General features: G+C 36.2%; 1 protein-coding gene across 2 annotated transcripts in view; it reads left to right on the forward strand.

Annotated features, from left to right (window-relative positions):
- BBS4 (Bardet-Biedl syndrome 4) overlaps positions 1 to 20,407 on the forward strand; it is a 66,430-nt gene that overhangs the window by 1,486 nt on the left and 44,537 nt on the right. For both annotated transcript variants that reach the window (XM_075358967.1, XM_075358968.1), the window contains exons 2-3: positions 8,242 to 8,384; positions 19,951 to 20,063. In XM_075358967.1, the coding sequence (XP_075215082.1) occupies positions 8,242 to 8,384; positions 19,951 to 20,063 (256 nt within the window). The remainder of the gene's footprint in view (positions 1 to 8,241; positions 8,385 to 19,950; positions 20,064 to 20,407) is intronic.

A 20,407-nucleotide genomic window follows, 5' to 3' on the forward strand; every position in this document is an offset into this window, starting at 1 on the left:
TTAACAATAAAATGACATTTTATTACAGAAGAGAGTGACTTAAAATAATTTATGTTAAAAAATAATATAGCTATTAATAAAAATAGTATGCAAACAATTTTGGATTTGTAGAATTAAAAATAAATGCAACAATTGTTAGTAAGTAAAATATATTACAATTCAATTAAAATATCTTAAACAGCTGAGACATCAGTTGGTGTCTCATCCACGGTTTCTATGAGACACAAATTGATGTCTCACCTTTATTTTTTAATATTTCATGAAATAAAGTTCCAAAATAAAATTGGTATCAAAAATTAGTAATAAGGTAACAAAACCTTGATTGAAATTGGTGGGCATTTTTTTTTTGCAAAATATAAATATAGCAGCCTTGGAAATTATGCATTTTTTGGTGTGGCAGTCAATCTGTTAAAATACCAATCACATATAAAATTTGAAAACAGATAACGAAAGATTTTTTTTAAAAAATAAAGTATTTAAATTTAATTGTTGTTAAATTTTTATAAATTATTATTTTATCATGTACAAAGTTTTTAAGATGTTACTTAATAAAAACATATTTTATGTTAAATTTGTACATTGCTTATTGTGAATGCAACATTGTACTCTAGGAATCAAAAAGCCTATATTATACTATCATAAATAAAAATATTGTTGCATTTGAAATTTAGATTGTTAACCATAAAAGATAAGTACATCTTTTGGGTGTAGTAAAAAAGAGTCTATCAGGAGCTGTCTGAATATATTTGGTTGTCAAAATGGCTGTTCTGAGCACTCATGTTTGCTGACACCACTTTTAGTTGTATAGTAGGATTTTTTAATATAAAAAGATTACATAACATTTAAGCTTCTAAATATACGTACAGTAATGATAAAATTTTTAGATAAAACTAAAGTTACTGATTGTATAAAATTTAGCATTGGTTTTTTCAATTTATTTTATGAAGTACACCTCTTGCTTATTTGTGTAGCTTTAATATTATAGAATGTTGACAGTTAGTATAAATTTACAATTGTGGAATCATGAGAAATTGTGTTAAAAATAGTGTTTTGAAGTCCTTATATTTTTCTAAAAATAGATCAGAATATTTTCTTAAAATTTTTAGTTAAAACCATCATTTTGTTTATGTTAAATGGATTGTAAATAAAACAAATACTGATTCAAATTAAATCATGTTTATATTTTAATTTAGTTTGTATACATTGTTGTATTTAATGTATGTACATGTTTACTGAATGATGTGTAAATTTTGACTGAACAGTATGAGTCTTCAAATGATAGATCTAGACTAGACAAGATGAAACCAAGACTGACTAGATGAGACGAGACTAGACTGACGAGAGTAGCTAGATTTTAGTGTTGTTGAGCCGTCTTATGGATTTTGTAGATGGAGTCGAGTGAACCGCCAGGAGCTGTGTGAATCATATGGAGCCGAGTGAATCGTCAAGAGCTGTCTCAACATACTGCCCGCTATAATTTAACACATCTTACGATAATGTAATAAGACTGAATCCACCAAGCTTGGCAACTAGGCCGTATCGTATGGTTGCATATTACGCACCAACAATTAATGAATAAAAACACATGTTTAATAAAATACAAACAAATTATGTTGAAAAGGAAAAATTAATATTTAACATCATATGGTGCTAGGTAGCAGTGCTGCTTGAACAAACTGCCCACCAGAAATCGGTATGATTTCTTAAAGTTCAAAAACATGAAACTGAATATAAAAAGTAACAAACAAGAATAATTAATAAATTAAACAATAATAAAAAAATGTCTCTGTCACTGGTGGATAATGGACATAAACAAAGTCCAAGACCAAATAAACCCAACCCCCCCCCCTTTTTTTTCTTGTTGTATTAGGTCTCTCTATAAGTTCATAATCTTTTACAAGTTCCTGTTGGTGTTCGAATAGAAGCTATTCGAACCAGGTTCTCTGGTCCAGGATGTATATCATCAATAACACCTAGTTTCCACTGCAGTGGTGGCGTGTTATTCTCTTTTAATAAAACTAAGAGTTCTAGGATGAAGCAAAGATGCTCAGCTCTCCATTTGAAACATTGTTGAAGTTGAGGTAGGTAATCGGAAGACCATCGGTGTCAGGTGGTCTGAATACTTCGCTGAACTAACTGCCATCTGTTAAGCTTGTTTAAAGGTACATTACATTAGAATTAGGTAGAGAAGTAATAGGATTACCAATTAAGAAATGTCCTGGAGTTAGAGGTTAGGGATCAGAGGAATTTGAAGATAATGTACAAAGGGACGAGAATTAAGGCAAGCTTCTATTTGGGCTAATATAGTAATGAGCTCCTCAAAGGTTAAAGCTAGATGTCCTACCACATGTCTTAAATGATAATTAACTTTACTGTGGCTTCCCATAAGCCTTCGAAATGTAGTGAATTTGGCAGAATAAAGTGCCATTGAATCCCCTTTTCAGATGAAAGTTTGCAATTTTTTTTTTTCTTACGTTTTCATTATTTAAAGATTTATACATCAAATGAGATTAATTACCGACTCCGACGAAATTCATCCCATTATCACTATATAAGTTAGAACACAGATCTCTTTTTGAGACAAATCGTCTCAATGCAGCTACAAATGCATTGGTTGATAAATCGCTGACTAATTGTAAATGTTTAGCTTTCGTAGACAGGCAAAGAAATAATGCAACATAACATTTTATCCTAATGTTTGAGCGCCGCCCGCCTTGACATATTAACACTAATTGCGGAGTAATCTACTCCGCAATTAGTGAATGGCTTGTAGATGATTTCATTGTGGCATTTTAGCTGTTGTCCCATTAATTAATATGATTGCTTTGTCTTGAATCAAAAACATGTCAGACATTTGTGTAGAATTGATTTGATGATTTTACCATTGATTATCCAATATTTCTCACGAAGTTGAGAATGAAGTAATAGAGGTCCTGCATGTAACAGCCTAAGATGTTCATTTTTAATTACTAACTTAGTTAAATTAGATTTAGGCGGAAGCATGATAGGATGCCTATTGTCAAAATTCAAATCGGATAATTGCAATTTTCTTCCTATTCTTAGACAAGATGAAACTTACTTTAGATACAGATGAATTAGTGTGTAATTCTTTAATTTCTGTTTGAAAATTAATATTTTGAGTCTGAATAACACATCGCATTAAGATAATTTTTTTCTCTTCAATGGATAAAACATGCTTATAATTAACTTCATTTTGCTAATTTTTAAAATTTTTAATAAATCTCATACAATAACACAATGCATTTATCATTTCTGGCAATGAGGAAAACAAATCGGATAAATCTGTCAAACTAGTATTTATAATTAGTGATGTGGATACATTATGAAGTTCGTTTAAACAATCCGTTGATTCAAAATTAATTTCTCAAGCAGTTTTCTTATTCCAAATTTTCTGGCCTAACCAAAAAGGACCTTTCCACAATAAGTTATTATTCTGTAATTCGACTGCACTAATTCCTCAAGAAAATATATCAGAAGGATTTTCTTTAGAATAAACATGTCCCCACTTACAGTTTTCAGTAAGTTCTTGAATCTTTGACACTGTTGGCTACAAAAGTTTTCCATTTTGTTGGTGAGGCTGCTATCCAAGAAAGTACTACTATAGAGTCTCTCCTTAAATAATCACTATTTATATTTAAACAAAGCGCAAAAACGACATTTTTGAATAATTTTTAAAGGTGTGCCGCGTAATTCTAATCTTGGTGTGGAGATTTGTTTTATTGGTGATACTCTTGATTTTGAGCAAAGGAGATTGACTATGAGATTTCCCTGATCATTAACAAAATGTATGTATGTACATGCACCGTAGCCATTCTTCCTGGCATCAGTGAATCCATGTAATTGTATATCAACTATTTTTCCTATCCCTTTGATTAATCTTGGAACACGAATTTGCTTATAAATTGGAACTTTTCATAGAGATCAGACCAAACATGACAGATTTCATTTTCTTTTTCCCGTTTAGCCTCCTGTAATTACCTTTCAGATAATACTTTAGAGGATGATATGTATAAGTGTAAATGAGACGGACATTTCCTGAAAATATATTATTCCACTCCAGTCTCTAAAGCCATAATTTTTATAAAAATATCTTGTATAGCATAACAATTGGACCGAACTGGCTTTTCTTTTTATGCTTAGCCTCCAGAACCATCGTAAGGTATTACTTCAGAAGATATTTATGAATCTAAATGAAATGTAGTCGAAATAGTTTCAGGTCGACCATTCCTGAGATGTGTGGTTAATTTAAACCCAACCACCAAAGAACACCGGTATCGACAATCTAGTATTCCGTAAATAAAAGTAACTGCCTTTATTAGGATTTGGACCTTAGAACTCTCGACTTCGAAATCAGCCGATTTACGATGATGAGTTCACCATTAGACCACTCCGGTGGGTGGACCTAATAGGCTTAATGGATCGAATATAGACGATATGATCGCTAAAACTATTCTTTAGTGAATGGACCATTGTGATTTTTGTAGTTTACTTTAAAATGCAACCATCCTAACGACAATTTCATACAGTATGATAATTAAATTATAATGATAATTTTATATCGTGATTAGAGAAATTAAATGTGTGATTAGCATTGTCCAATTCAGCCACAGAATTTAGAAGCGCAGTTTCATTTGAACACCATTTGCGTAAATCAAATTCAGTTTGTTTAAGGACCAAAATTATTTTCCTTGTAATTGTATTACTTCTTTTAAATTTTCACAACCAGTTTCTAGGTCATCCATGTAAAAATCCTTGGAGACTATTTCGGAAGCCTTTGGAAATTTTTCTGAATTTTCATCAGCTAATTGAATTACATATCTTGTTGCAAGGAGTGAAGCAGATGCAGTTCCGTAAGTGACAGTGGTCATTTGTTAAGTGTTTGATTTCTTCGTTGCTTGAGCTTCGCCACAAAATCCGTTGTAAGTTATAGTCTTTCTGGTCAACACGCATTTGTCGGTACATCTTCGCAACATCCGCAGTCGTTGCATAAACATGCATTCTAAATCGTAAAATGATTGATATTGTCTTGTTGGACAACAGGTCCTCTCATCATGGTATCATTGAGTGATATCCCATTTTCTGCCTTGGCAGACGCGTCAAACACTAGTGTTTTTTTTTTGTAGTGCTATTTTCTTTATATACTGCATGATTGGTAGTATGAATACAGCTAGTATGGATTCTCGATATCGCTGCTACATGTTGAATAATCCTTTTGTATTAATGGTGGAATCATCCGCATATGACCAAGTTAAAGGGATTTCATTCATAAAATTGTTATAATCAGTTCGTAGAGTACTGACTTTGTTTAGTTTTCTCTCTAACGCCAGGAATCTATGTTGGGCATTGTTAAGAGAGTTGCCTGGAGGAACATGGTTCGGAATTCTTGGTAATCGCGCAATATATCTTCCATCTTCATCTCTCTTCAAGTTTTCTAAACAGTGCTGTTCACATAAATTTTCTTCTTTGGTGCGAGTTTTAGTGACAATCTCTTCTAATTTCAAAACTTCTTCAATTGATTTTAAATATTCACTTCAGAATTGACTAATAGTGTTATGCAAGGAGGTTTTTTCTGTATTCGCGGGCAGTAACCTTCTAGCAATTATCCAACAAAATTTAGTTTCTTGAATAACTGGGAAATTTTCAACTTTCTTGATTTGACCCTTTTTAATTAAATGTAATTCAGATCCAGCTAACAGGTCTACATTACCGTGTGTATTAAAATTACAATCCGCAAGTGTCACAAACTTAGGAAATTTCTACGCGTTTGTATTCAAACGTGCAGTGGGCATCAAACTTGTAATACACCGTAGAACAAAACATTTAATAGAAGTAAAACAGTTCTCATAGTGGAGTACAATTCAATAATTACACTAGTAGCAAGTAACACACGGTAGGATTGCAATCGACTGTCCCAATCTTTAACCATAAATATGGCCGTAGCAAGTAAAATCTGAGTTATACTTTGAATTTTTAAACTACAATAATTGCTACTTGCATTTGTATTAAAATTAAGAGTGTCGTTTTCAACAGTGCACCTGTTGTCAATTTCATTTTTTTCCCTTTGAATTATTTTCAGTAGAGTAACGATTAGACTCAATTTCAAATTTTCTCTTATCTTGTAAAATTGAATTGTGTTTCTGCTTACAATATCTATAGCAATCCTTAACATTGTGATTGCTATTAAGGCAATTAAAGCATAGCTTGTGCTTTTTGACAAATGATATTTTACCCTCCGGTAGGTAATTTAAGAAAATCTACACATTTATACAATAGCTGAGATTGTTTGCAATACGGGAATTTTAAATTAGTTGTATAAGCATGCATCTGATAAGAATTATTTTTATCCCGCTTGGATTGATTAGAATGTTTCAAAGAAGAAGAAGAAGAAGAAGAAGATTCAAAGTATTTCTGCCGTGGATTTCGTTGAGATACTGAGGCAGAGCTTTCTAACATTTGTCTCTTTTTTTCAAGAAAAATAATAAATTCATCGATAGATGGAAAAGAATCAGCTATCAAAGTTGATTCCCAATATCGTACAGTTGATTGATCTAAGCGTTGTGCAAATAATTGAATTAATATAAATTCTGCATAGTTCGTATCGATTTTTTGATGCCCTAAAGCACTTAAAAATTGTGTCAATAAAATTAGCTAAGCTGGTGGAAGATTCTTTGGAAATACTCTGTATATCCAATATTTCGCGAACATGTTTTGATGTTATAAGACGCTTGTTTGCATATCTAGCTTCAAAATTTCAATGAAATTTTTGGACTAATGTTAATTTAACATTTTTATGAACAATTGCGCAGAAAAAAATCACTAAAGGCTAAACCAATTCTCGTAAGAACCATTAAATTTCGGTAGGTCAATTTGAGAAAGAGTGATTGACTGATCCTTTTTTGAACAGATATTACCGTTTTAAAACGAATTAGACGCTTTTGAGGGTAGTGACCTTTCACGATTAGAATTTTATTTGGAATATGTCTTCCATTTCTTCCCTGTTTGCTTCTTCATTTTCAGCATTATATTCTAAACATGTTTGGATCTCATCGTATTTATGCCAGGTCGAGATTAAATGATCGAATTTGACTTGTAACATTTCAATATTTTGATTTTCCGTACTAAACGATTCATAAACTTTTTTTTCGCGTGATGGAACCATTAAGTATACCCCTTTGACGATTTTTTTGTTTTGTTTGTGCTCGAAGCACATCTGTTACATATTCGCCTTCATTAGCGCCCTCATACGTATCAGACATTTTGTATAAAAATAAGAGTTAATTAAGATTAGATTTTCGTAAAGGACACGTTTCAAAGAACAAAGCTGAAAGACATAACATGAGAGAAGGAAATACTACCTAGGTTATAGTATTAGAATTGAATTAACGAAATGATAATCTGGGAGGAGGATACAAGTCAATAACTGGGTAATTAAGGCCAAAATATTGACAGAGATAAACAGGCATTAACAGTATAAGTATTATTGCTTTAGATAGGCAGTTACCTTACCATATTGGAATCCAAGACATGTAGCGATGATGAAGATACATATTTTACTTACGAATTGCAGTCAGCATACTGCCAGTTAATTGTTAGCATACGAATTATCACAAAGGCAGCACCATTTAATTAAACACACATTTTCACGTTTACACATTTCAGTTTTGTTCTTATGAGTATGTAGAATCGTATACATTTGATTGCTTCTGACGCCTTGATGCTTTAACAATGTTACATTACACTCGCGTTTATAAATTTAGTTGATTTCACAACAATTTAGTTGTAATAAATTCCAAATAACCGACGTGTAGGACCAAATTATGTTTTTGTGTTTATGTTTAGTGGACTGTAAATACATTGTTGAAAAATATAATTTAATGTATGTACCTATCCGCTGTATGATGTGTAAATTTTGACTGAACAATATGAGTCTTCAAGTGATAGTCCGAGACGAAAATGGACGAGACTAGACTGATGAAAGTAGCTAGATTTTAGTGCTGAGTTGGCTTATGGATGGTGTAGATGGAGCCGAGTGAACTGCCAGGAGCTGTGTGCGGTACGGAGCCGAGTGAACAGTCATGATCTGTGTGAATCATACGGAGCCGAGAGAATCGTCAGGAGCTGTGTCTCAACAAATATCATTATTAAAATTTAAAATTAACGCAGTCATTAATTTGTTTTTATTCATAATTTTAAATATCTTTTTATTTCTATTTGTTTAAGGTTCTGAGTTTCCTCCAGTTGAGAGTCGTAATTGGCTTATTCACTCGCGTTATGTTAGAAAAGAGTATGAAATTTGTAAACTATTAATTGCTGACGAGCTGGAAAAATCAAATGGATATAATGAATATGCTAACTATGTCTTAGTAAGTGTGTAAGAATCTTTTTAGCCTCCTCTGCCCTATACATAGCAGCGCATTAATTTATTTATTCTGTCATGTAATTAATTTCGTATGACTGACCACTGATTACAGTTACTGTATAATAAGAATCTTATATTGTAAGAAAAATTTCAAACTTGACCAAGATTTGAATCCAGTAACTTCTGGATGAAAAGTAGAGATCCTTCCATTCTGAGATACTAAAGCATTCAATTCTTTTCTGCCCTGGAAATTTGAATCAAGTGATCAGCACTTCATACAAAAACCTGTTACCAAGTTAAAAATCTCACAAAAACTCCGAAGGAAATTTTTTTCGTTCAAGATATATTTTTTATGTAAATTAATTTACGAGGGACGTTCAATAATTAACGAGACAAACTAATGTAGGGAAACAACGATTTATTCAATGACAATGAAATATACACTACTTTTCAACATAGTCTCCATCAACATTTAAACACTTGTGCCACCGTTCTGTAGCTTTCTGATTTCCGTAGCATAGAGGTCTTTACCTTGCTGTTTGGACCGTTTGTGTACCGCTTTTTTGACTCGCCGGTCTTCGCAAATAAGATCATTTATGCGATTTTGCAGCGCAGTAGTCAAAACCTCAATTGATCTTCCAGAGCGATGGAGATCAGTTACACTTGTTCTATCCAAATTAAACTGTTCCACCCACTTATATAAGTTACTGTGGTTTAAACAACTTTCACCATAGTGTTTCAACATTCTTGAGTAAATCTCTGCCAGTTTCACACCTTCTGATAGCAAAAACCTTATTACTGAACGTTGTTCTTCCGGTGTATACGTTTCAAGCGGAGCTGACATTCTGAAATCAACTAAAGAGGTTATGTTTAGATTAATTATGATCGAACAGCCGATTAAATTTTCTCCCTCTTTCTGAAGTAATGCTTCTTTAAACTGTGCCAGGGAGGGTGGATAGGTAGGGCTGGAGGTTTAGTCGGTATTGCGCAGGAACACACATACGCATTTAATATCTTGCGGAACCTGTTAGCGAGCCCGACACTGCCTAGGCGCCCGTAAACGGGGTTCCTCCACCTCGATTAAATGTGTTCCCAAGGTTGTCAACTTGATCCTCAAAAAGTTTCAATCATTGAATGAACCGTTTTTTCTGTTCATCACATTTTGTCTCGTTAATTATTGAACGTCCCTCGTAAAAAGGTTTGTTAAAGTAAACAAAAAAATTTATTTATAGAGTAAAAATGAAGAGAATCCTGTAAAAAAGATACATTTTATCATTCCATAAAGAAAATTATACGTTCAAGTTATGCTTGGGAAGAAGACAGAATATAATAGACTAAAGAAAAACTTTTCCAGTTTATGTTAAAAATACAAAATTCCATAAGAATTATAAGTGGAATTAGTAGCATTAGTGTTTGTTCTTTACCACGCCGTGAAAAAGTTTGCAATTATAAAAATCTACTTGATAAAATAAGTTATTAATAAATTTAATGATCTTTCATTTTTATGATTTATATATATAAAATAAAATATAAACCATCAAAATACAGTAAATAGATAAGTTAAACTTACCATATTAATTCCCAGAATCAATTTTCACGGGATCCCGCATCTTCATTTGTTATCAAATACTATACATAATTATATTACAACGTATTTATAATTTGTTAATTTGTCGAAATTTTTTTTTTGGAAAATTTTGAAATTATTATGAACGAATACACAAATTATTTTGTACAGTAATGGAATCAGTTTCAGATTCTGCAATTTTTGTCTGCTGTCTTCGTTCCACCATATTGAATCAAACTTGTTTTCTTAAAAAGGAAGGTGGACACATGATTTTAATGTAAGATTTTACGAGAAAAACAATAGCAAAAACCATTACTCAATAAATGACTTCGTTTTAGAGTTATAACCAAAGTTGCACCAGGAAAATTGTAGTAGTAATAATATAAGGTAAAACATACTTAAGTAACTTTTTTATCTTTTATTACTTTCAGAATTACTGTTATAAGTTGTTGTCGTGGGTCTTTCTTTTGCAATTCTGCGACATGAAGACTTTTCTTGACATGCTGGTCTACTTGAAACCTTTTTGTACACGAAATATTTTCTCGCAAACTCGACAGTATAAAACATTTCCATCGTATGTAAATGTTCCAGAATAGTCAGCTATCCATGAAGAGTCACTTTTTTTGGGAGGAATGGTAGACGTTAAACTTTGCACAAATAAATAAAAAATTAAACTGATGCAATGAGCGCGTCGACAATAACATGCGTAATTTAATTTCCTAGTGGGAGGTGTAGGCGTGCGCGACGCAGAACGGTATCGTCCGTCCTTGCTCGCGTGATTCTGTGTTTTATTTTGTCTCATAATAATATTATCCTACCAAAACAATAGACGCGCGACTGCTAAGTGCGCTCTAATAACCGACTGGCTAATAGGTTTGGCCGGCTACAACGTAAGATTTCATTTATTAACTAGCTACCCTACCTAAAAATATTGTAAATATAGCGAAAATATGCATCATCACTAGATTTTAAGGAAAATATGCAATAACCGATGAGAATGGGCTTATTATGCAAATATACAAATATAATCCGGTCTCTACTAATAATAATAGTTTTCACAATAATAAATAGCACTAATAACGTTAATAATAATTTCAGCGCATTCTGCCATGCAGCGCCCCACCGCCTTGAGGACCTCGGCGGGTATGCCCGTCCGGTATGCTTTTCTGACCTTCTGCGACTGTAGAACTACCTCCAGCTCCTCCAACGAGAAGATCGGGAAGTTGCCGAAGTCCCACTTGGCATGAACCGAGTGGCTTGGAAACAACGTCTTAGCGACGTGCTCCGCTTTAGCCTTTCTAATGGAGCTGATGACTGCGACACTCCTGTCACCGGGTCACTATCTGTAACCCAGCCCCCACGGTTCTTTGTCCACGGTCTCCGTCAGTTCTCGCATGCAGCGTGCCTTGCTTATGTTGATGGCCCGACGGAGCCGCTTCTTCGCCGCCTTTTGTCAATACACGTGTCGCTTTCGATGTCTTGACCTTCCGTGGGGCATGGAGGCGTCGCTTGCCGAAACGATCAGCCCCATGGTCGAAACAACCACAGCTTCAGCGCCAGCAGCTCTTCGGTGGTGATGTTGCCAGGGGCTACGTTCCTGAAGAGATTTTTCTGTGTATCTCTTTTCGTCGATATTATTGACATTGTATTTTTTCACTAGTCGTGGGAACCCTGAGCTCTCCCGCCCACCGTCTAGGACTGTAAACGAAATAAATTGATGGTCGCTGCCGGTGCAGTTCTCGAACTCTCCAGTCCTGGACGAACGTAACCAGCTCTTCGGAGGTGAAGGAAATACTGGGAATGGTATCGCATATTCTGGACGGCGGAACGTCATAGTGTTTCCTATATTGAGAACCACGACTCCAGTACGTGCCGCCATGTCCATGACGTATTTCCCTCTGAAGTCGGTATGCGCCATAACCCACTGCCCTAGAATTCAGGTTCCTAGTTACTACCACTCCACCGGTGGCAGCAAAGACAACATTTTCCAGTGCGTCAACCTTCCGGCGGAAGTCCGCTATCAGGTCATTTGGGGTGAAGTAAAAATTGTCACCCCCACCGCAGCAGACCCAAGCAAGCCCATCGCCTGCTCCGTGCCTCCGAACTTAGGCTCTGCTGCAATACGGGATCCAAATCGCGGCAGTCCCGAGCGAGTCTCGGAACCATTGGGAATCGTTACGATCCCGGTATTGCTTGCTGATCACACCAAGTCAATTTCCCTATCCCTGGATAGCAGCAAGCAGGTCATCGGCTAGCCGACTCCAGTTGAGGTTTGCCTGTACAACATTGAACGACCTAAAGAAGCCTTCTCTTCGTCTGCTCCAGGAGTAATAATAATGTCCCGGACTAACCCAACCCAACGATCGTGAAATAACATGTACGCGAAGTAAGAACAGGGAATGCTCATCCCTCTTCCCGGTTGTGGAGCCGGGTTGAAGGTGGGCTGCTGTTAGTTTGCTCTGCCGAGGTCGAGGTCTTACGCTGCCCAGTGTAAGTCACTTCGGCCTTTGGCAGAGATGGTCCCATGGGTAAGGGTACAGGAGCCCTTACTGGTATGTGCGAGCCCTGGGATGTCGGTAATGTGGATCAGGCAGTACCTGACTCCCCCGCACGGGTTAAATTTGTGGGAGGCGGCTGACTGGGGGAACTCAGGCAGGATCAATGATTCGAGGCACGCTCAACTATTTCTTCCCCCGCACCTTGTGACATACTGACTGGCGAAAATATAGCTTATGGAGACCTCAACACCCACAACTTACATGACAGAAGGTCCACGTAAAAACCCTCATCTTAGAGAGCCTCTATCTTCGCAGGCGAAGAGGAGGAAGATTGTTGAGCTCTAGATCATTGAGAAAACAGATCGAACCAAGCTTCGACCGAAAGGCAACGCAGCGATACCAAAATGTTTTGTCATCAAAAGAAATGAAGGAGATTTTAGCAAGTTAAGTCCTTTCGTTTTAGCCAGAGATATCATGAAGCTGCTGGATAACCATTAAAAGATGTGAAGAAGACTGCTATTGGATTGTTTGTTGAAACCGTCAACGCTGCTGCTGAAGGCGAAGAAGATTGAAATGTTAGATATTGAGGTTTCACAACATGGTACTCTAAATACGTCGAAGGGTGGTGTAGTTGTGTGCAGGGACTTTTTGAACTACTGAAGAGGAAGTCGTTGAGGAACTTAATGAACAAAAAGTTATAGCATATCGACGATTGAACATGCAACGGACCCGTTGTATCCTTCGCATCGCTTGCTTTGTCATTTAACAAACCCAATTGTCCGGAAATATAACAGAACGAACGAACCATCGTTCTGTGGTCTAATTTTTACAAACTTTGCTTTGGCTGCTGAATTATATAATGTTACTTTGTTACATGCTATTAAACATTAGGGAAAAGTCAATTTTGGAAATTTAACCAAAAAGATATGTATTTTAAGTTACAGAAAAGTTTTACATGGGACTTAAAAATAAGATATCTTGTATCTTCTTAAATTATTTTTTACATAAAATTTCAGTTCTATAAATTTATATAAAAAGGTACAGAAAATTATCAGGATGAGTTCCCTCCTCCCCTCCCACTTAATCACCCTCCTCCACTATTGTTATGGTTCTACCATTTTTTTTCTTTTTTTTTTTTTTTTTTTTTTTTTTTTTTTAAAGAGGTGGAGGAACCCCATTTACAGGTGCTAAAGTAGTGTCAGACTCCTTAACAGGTTCTGCAAGATGATATTAGGTATGTATATATTCCTGCACACTACCAACTAAACCTCCACCCCTGGCTACCCTCTTCATGGAACAGCTGGTGTGCATGTCATCAGGAAAGGTGTATTACACCCACACAACACACAATCAAACACCATGCAGAAAGTCACACACATGAACAAGATCACATAAGGCAAAAGCGCACCACACATGCAACACAACATAACAGCAACCACAAACTACACACATCGCTACACATCCATCCCCTTAACAATAACACTTCATCAAAACCTACTTGGCATACAACAGCAACAACCAATTGCACACCATGCACACACACACAAGCACATCACAGACACATTCCTCAACAACACACAACATACACTGACATACAACAGTCACTGACATACAACATACTTATCACAGGCCATCATCAGACGCATAAGAGGAGTTTGATGGACCTCATCACGCCCAGGCGATCCCCCCACACATACGGGGAAACCCCCTAGGCATTCAGCTGAGAGCCTGTACTTCCATACGCCCTCAGGCAACCCCTTCTTTCCTACCCCTGTAGGACTCCTTCCAGGCGTACAACTTCTGCAATACCTTCCTGGCCAACATTGCCACGACCTTCCAATTACTTGCACTCTCAAGCATGATCCGTTGCACTTCCTCAGGTGAAAACGAATTCCTTCTGCCTATTGTGTGCAATACTTCACTCCTATGATCCTCGAATCTGGGGCAGCTGATAAAAAGTGGTATGCTGTCTCATCAGCACTCTCACAAATCGGACAACATGGGGAGCGTCCAGTCTGGACTGTCAAGTCCAGACTTATAAACGTACTCTGTAAACTTTCCATGGCCTGCCAGAAACTGTGTAAGACATAATCCAGAGAACCATGGGTACACCCGCACAACTCTCCAGGTCCATTATCATGCAGTATGTACATCGACCCCTCTATCATCCCACCGCCTCTGCCATTCCCTTCTCAAATCTTCCATGATGGAACTGGCCATCTCCTTTTTTCAGCGGTTGTTAGAGCACCTTGCTCTTTTATCCTCTTCCTACAAAGAATCTCAAGGTCTACCGGTAATATTCCCGCTAAGACATCCATAGCCTCACCATAAACAGTGCGGTACGCTGCTCTGATTCGGAGACAGCTCCTTCATTGTATCTCTTCGAGAGTACACCTGTATTTACCACATTTAGTGACTCCTCCTTAGACTTCGGCACCATATAGTAGCACAGAGGACATGACGCCAGACAGCAGCTTCGTCCTCTGCTAGCTAGGTGGCCCATTATTTGGTAGCAAAAACGTTATTCCACCTCACCTTTTCTGCCTTTTGGCTTGTCTACATAAGATGAGTGATGAAATACTTTATGGCAGCCTTCGAAACTACCGTCTGATTCTCAAGAACCATTTTCAAAGTTGGTCTTCTCATGGTAGTTGTTATAACAACGACCTCGGTCTTGTCTGGGGCCATGGTTAGTCCTGCTCCTGTCATCAAATTTCTAATCGTGGCATAAGTCTCAAGTATTCGGGCAACGGACTCCCTCAGTGTGGTCGCCTCAACCACGAGGGCAAGATCGTCCGCATACCCTACAAACATGACTCCCGGGGGTAATGGAACCCGGAATATACTGTTGTAGACAATATTCCAAAGGTACTCTCCAATCTATATGCCGTTCAACCGGTCCGTCCGCCGCCTCACAGATTAGTCTGCGGCCATTTAGATAAGAAAGGATTATTCTTTGAAGGTAAGGGGGAACTTTCCTGTTCACCAGCGCGGTTCCGATGGGCCGTGGTGAAACAATTAAAAACGTTGCGGACATCTAACGCCATGAGCACGGATAACTTCTTCTCACGAGTTATTCTTCTCGCCATTCCCACAACCTCCGCCACCTCATCTAAGGCCGACCTCCCTCTAGGAAATCCAGATTTTTTATTCGAAATCCCTCCTGCGTCCTCTATAGCTCTGGACAACCTCTGTTGCAATGTGCGTTTACCTTAAATATTGTGTCAATCATTACCAGAGGTTTATATATAAGAGGACTACAGTAACGGATCCCTCCCTGGCTTAGAGACCAGTACCAGGCGCTGTTGCCTCCATCTCTGGGGGTACACTCCTCCTACTAAACAATTGTTGTACACCCTCAAAAAGACACATGGATCGGCCTCGGCCGCCACTTTAACTGCCCGGTTCGGCAGTAGATCCGGTCCTGGCACCTTATCCAGTGGGATCCGTTTAACTGTAGCCACTAATTACTCTTCCGTGAGAAGCGGTGGGGGTTTCACATCTTTCACCTCCTCAAAACCTCCATCCCCGCGAGGGAACAGTCCGTCTATTATATTCTGGACCTCACCGGAATCCAGCCTGAAAGGAGCTCTGGCTCTCAGTACCCTTTTAACAACGGTCTGGAATCGTCTCCCCCACAGGTTTGAATACTTTAACCTTTAATATATAGATACCTGTTTTTATATTATTGTAGTGTTAGGTGTTGTCTTCTTTTTGGTCTGTTTCTTCTTTTTAATTAAATTTTTATCTGCTTGGGTTTGAATAGATTAGATTACCTGTTAAATTTCTTCTCTGGTAGTCGTTTTTACTCTTTTGTTCTTTTGAACGTTTTTTTTAATAATTAATGAGCCTTTTTTAGCTTTGCAGTTGTTCTATTTTTTAAAGGTTTTACTTTTACTTTAAACTTTGTTTTATTGTTTCTTTTTTAAGTCATTCCTTGTTTACGTCCTCCTAGTTTCTTGTTTAAATCCTACCAGATTTTAAAATAGATCAGTTCAGTGAAAAAAGTCTTCTTTTTGGTAGTTTTGTTTACCCTTTTTTTAATTAAATATTTTTCTGTTTGTTTTAATTACAACTTTACTTGTTAAATTTCCTCTCGGTTTAGTTGTTTTTGAGCTCCCTTAAACTTTTTTTTTTGTTGAGATGACAGGCATCGACTGCTTATCAGCTTCCCCGTAGGGGAAGACACCCAACATGTGACAGTTGCGGTCGCCACGCCACCTTCTCCATATCTAGCCCTTATGGACTTTAATGGACGGAGATCATCTTCAAAACCTCTGTAAAAGGCATCTCTCAGCCTTATTCTTCCCTCAGTCAGGATGTGAATGTCATATGTGACATTCCCATCGGTGTATACTACTATCCCTAAAGAAAAAAAAATAATCTAAAAGAAAAACACATCTTACGTTAGTTTCAAACAAGACTGAGTAAACAAAATATGGAAAGGAACTGAAATCCACTACCTATTCGAAGGTAAAAGACTGGGTTCAACACGCAATTACAACAAAACAAACCCAAAATCTTACCAATTACACATCAAACAAAAGAAGAACGCGGGAAGGTGGCCCAGGCGGCACCCTAAATGCCCTGGACAATCCTTTATTTTGCCAAATAGTGTATAAAATTCTCAACTATTTTCTATTCGGGCCTGGTTTCTCCAATTGACACAGAGATCCTGCGCCGACCTGATAATATCGAGCCGACAGACAGTCTCCGTGCGTATCAACTCATACTTTGAACAAGCATACAGAACATGATGTACATCGTCCAATTGTCCGAATTGCGGACACATTCCTGAGTCCACCAGGCCGAAACTCTGCACCTGTCCCGAAAAGCGCCATGCCCAGAAAGATATTGCATCACGTACTTATTCGGGTGTACCCAAGAGGCGCCCTGTAAACTAACAACATCAGGAAGCAGACCATGCGTATAACGCCTGCTCTCTGCCCCATCCCATCTGGCCTGCCACAAGTCATTACTATGTTGTTCAATTTCCCGAACTTTGTCAGAAGTTAACTCACTAACTTCTTGGCGACATAACGCTGTTGCCATTCTGACGCAATCAAGTCTATCGGTTTCACGCCGCAATCACCAAGATCGCCTCCCGTGAATTCGTACGGTAGCCACTCGCTACCGTTAAAAGTAAACCTATCCGCCCAAACAGGCGCCGCATATAGTATAACTGCCTTGCAGATGCCCTTATACAGGATACTCATGGTCTTAAAGTTAAGACCTCGATCAGGATTGACCACACGTCGAATACCAAGAAGTCACCACAGGCCTTCTCCGCAACGTAGTGAAGGTGCTTCCTTAATTGCATTTCAGTGGAGATCAACGTATGCCGAAAATTATACGATTATCAAACTGTTCCCGTAACTGTGTAGTCAAGTCGGGATTGTGGCACGTAGCGCCATCTTACTGTAACCAGTAGTTTTGCTCTTAAATTTCAGGCAGGGCTACGAAATTTTTTATATTAATATGTTATTTTTAATCCTGAATAACATTCTGCAGGTAAATTTTCTGTAAAAAATGGGTCCGATCATTCTTCGTTGCGAAATCGCGCAACGAACACCAACTTTTTGAGAATACCTTTCACCAGAAATGTGAGGATACTCAGAACTTCATACACCTGAATTGTTTTGATTTTTAATGTATCCAGAAAGATGAAACCATACTTGATCTGAACAAAAAAGAAAATGTCGTCCAATACATGCACACCATTTTAAAAGAAACGTTTGACCGACTACAGTATTGAAATCGTCTGTTAAATACAGATTCTCCTAGTTCATCCGATATTCGGAATCCAAGAGATTAAATATCCCACAATATTTTCTGTAGTTTTTTCTGTTTTGTATTTGTTATATGGATAAAGAATATTTTCCTATTTCCCAGAATTAAAAAAAATAATACTTTAACACTCCATTTATCTTGCAATTTTAATCAACCTTTCATCCGAAAGGTCCCACGTTTGAATCTTGACCAGAATGGCATTTTTCATACGTAACAAAATGCCCATGATATATACTTCTCGTAAGTTCCGAGCTTATTTGGTGAATTAGATGTAAATAAAGAATTTTTTTAAATTGAAGTTACATCAAAATAAATATAAAATAAAAATATTATTCGTGTTTGGGATTTAATACCAACATTAAGTGTTTGTTGTTGCATATTATTCTGAAGGTAATACGAAATAATAAGTTACTACAGGGCGTTTTAGCTTGTTTTATTACTACCGCAATTTTTCCGCTTTTGCAACTTTAACTTCTATAATTCGAAAACGAAAGGATTTATCGAGAGATGGTTTTTGCTGTCGTTTTTCTCGTAAAATACCATGTACATTAAAATCATGTATCATATGTCCATCTTATTATTTAAGAAAAAAAAATTTGGTTTCAAACAACTTGGAATAGTAGTTTTGTAACTACCTAGATATGCACTTGTTTCTACCTCCTAGTATGCCTCAGTTTTGAAATACGACGCCGTTGGCATACTTTAATATCATGCTATAGTGTATAGAAGTTCTCCCGGGACATTTATAACCTATTCTACTCATGAAAATAATGAAAAAAGTTCATATAAACATATGTCCTAAAATACTTCGTTTTCGAGTTTTGGCTAGGATTTCGCTTGGATTTCAGCTACCTCAATGAATTATTAGAATACTTTATTATTCATTTATCATAAATGGTAAAGTGATATAGATATCATTATCATTGTGACCAGAAATTTTTATTTTATATTTTTTTTTATTTTATTTATTAATTTTTTATTATATATATTTGTGATAAACTAAAAAAAACATAACTTTGTCACTGTTTTATTAAACACACAATAGAATTTGTGCAATTTCATTTACTTTATCTATATTTTCTTTATATTGTTAAAATGCTACCTATAATCAGCCATTCTAGAACTTTGAACTTAAAAATTTTTGGAATGAACTAATATTTGTCATTTGATCTGACTATGTGCTTTGTCCATCAAATTTTGCATCTTTTCATGCTTTGATTATATACATTTTGGTTTGATTCCTTATTCATTTATTATGCTTACTGTTCTTTTCATTTTTCTCTTAATAATCTCTGTCTATTGGATATTCATATCACATCTCATTCACCACAGAATCTTATGCATAAGGAAAGAAAATTTTATTGAGATATCTGAATTTTAATTTTTTTTTAAATCATAGTAATGAAGTGCAAACTATCAAATTTTATACATATTTTAAATTCTCTCTTCCATTCTGATATTTTCCCAAAGTAATGTATAAAATTATTCCTGTAATTCTTTAATTTCTGGCAGACCCTGCTCCCATAGCACTTACCCAAATAAGAAGAAATAAAAGATAATGAATAGAGAATAAAGAAAAGAATAATCAACCCACAGACAGAATGCTCTTTGATAGTAGTAGTTAACCATCTTACTCAAGACCTACATTCATAAAACACCAAAACAGAAAAAAAGCAGAAATAAAAGCAAAAGTCTTACTTTTATTTGTGTTTCAGGGTCTCATATTGCGGCAAGAAGGGAAAATACAAGATTCACTTGAATATTTTCAAAAGTGCCACACATTAAATCCTCAAAATGTAGAGAATGTTAAACAGGTGGCAAGATCTTTGTAAGTTATTCAGTATTCCTATGATTATTTTTTTTTTGACTTTAATATATATTAAATATAATATTTAAAATTATGTAATTTCCAATACAATTTGTTTCTTTGTTGCTGATTTATACATATTTTATTTTGAACAGAATTGTTTCTTTTGCGTCATGATATAGGTTGTTGATCTTTCTGGCTTCCATTTTATTGTTAGTTTTCCAATTCGCTGTCCATTAGTATATAACTCAAAACCATTTTTTGTATTCTCCTATTACATACTGAGTAAAAGTGTTTTATTCATTCTTTCTTGAATCTTATCTTAAACTCATCTCAATTTATCCTTGAATCTTATCATGTATGAC

Source organism: Lycorma delicatula, chromosome 3 (assembly GCF_047948215.1).
Source record: "Lycorma delicatula isolate Av1 chromosome 3, ASM4794821v1, whole genome shotgun sequence".
In the NCBI taxonomy this organism is placed as follows: Eukaryota; Metazoa; Arthropoda; class Insecta; order Hemiptera; family Fulgoridae; genus Lycorma; species Lycorma delicatula.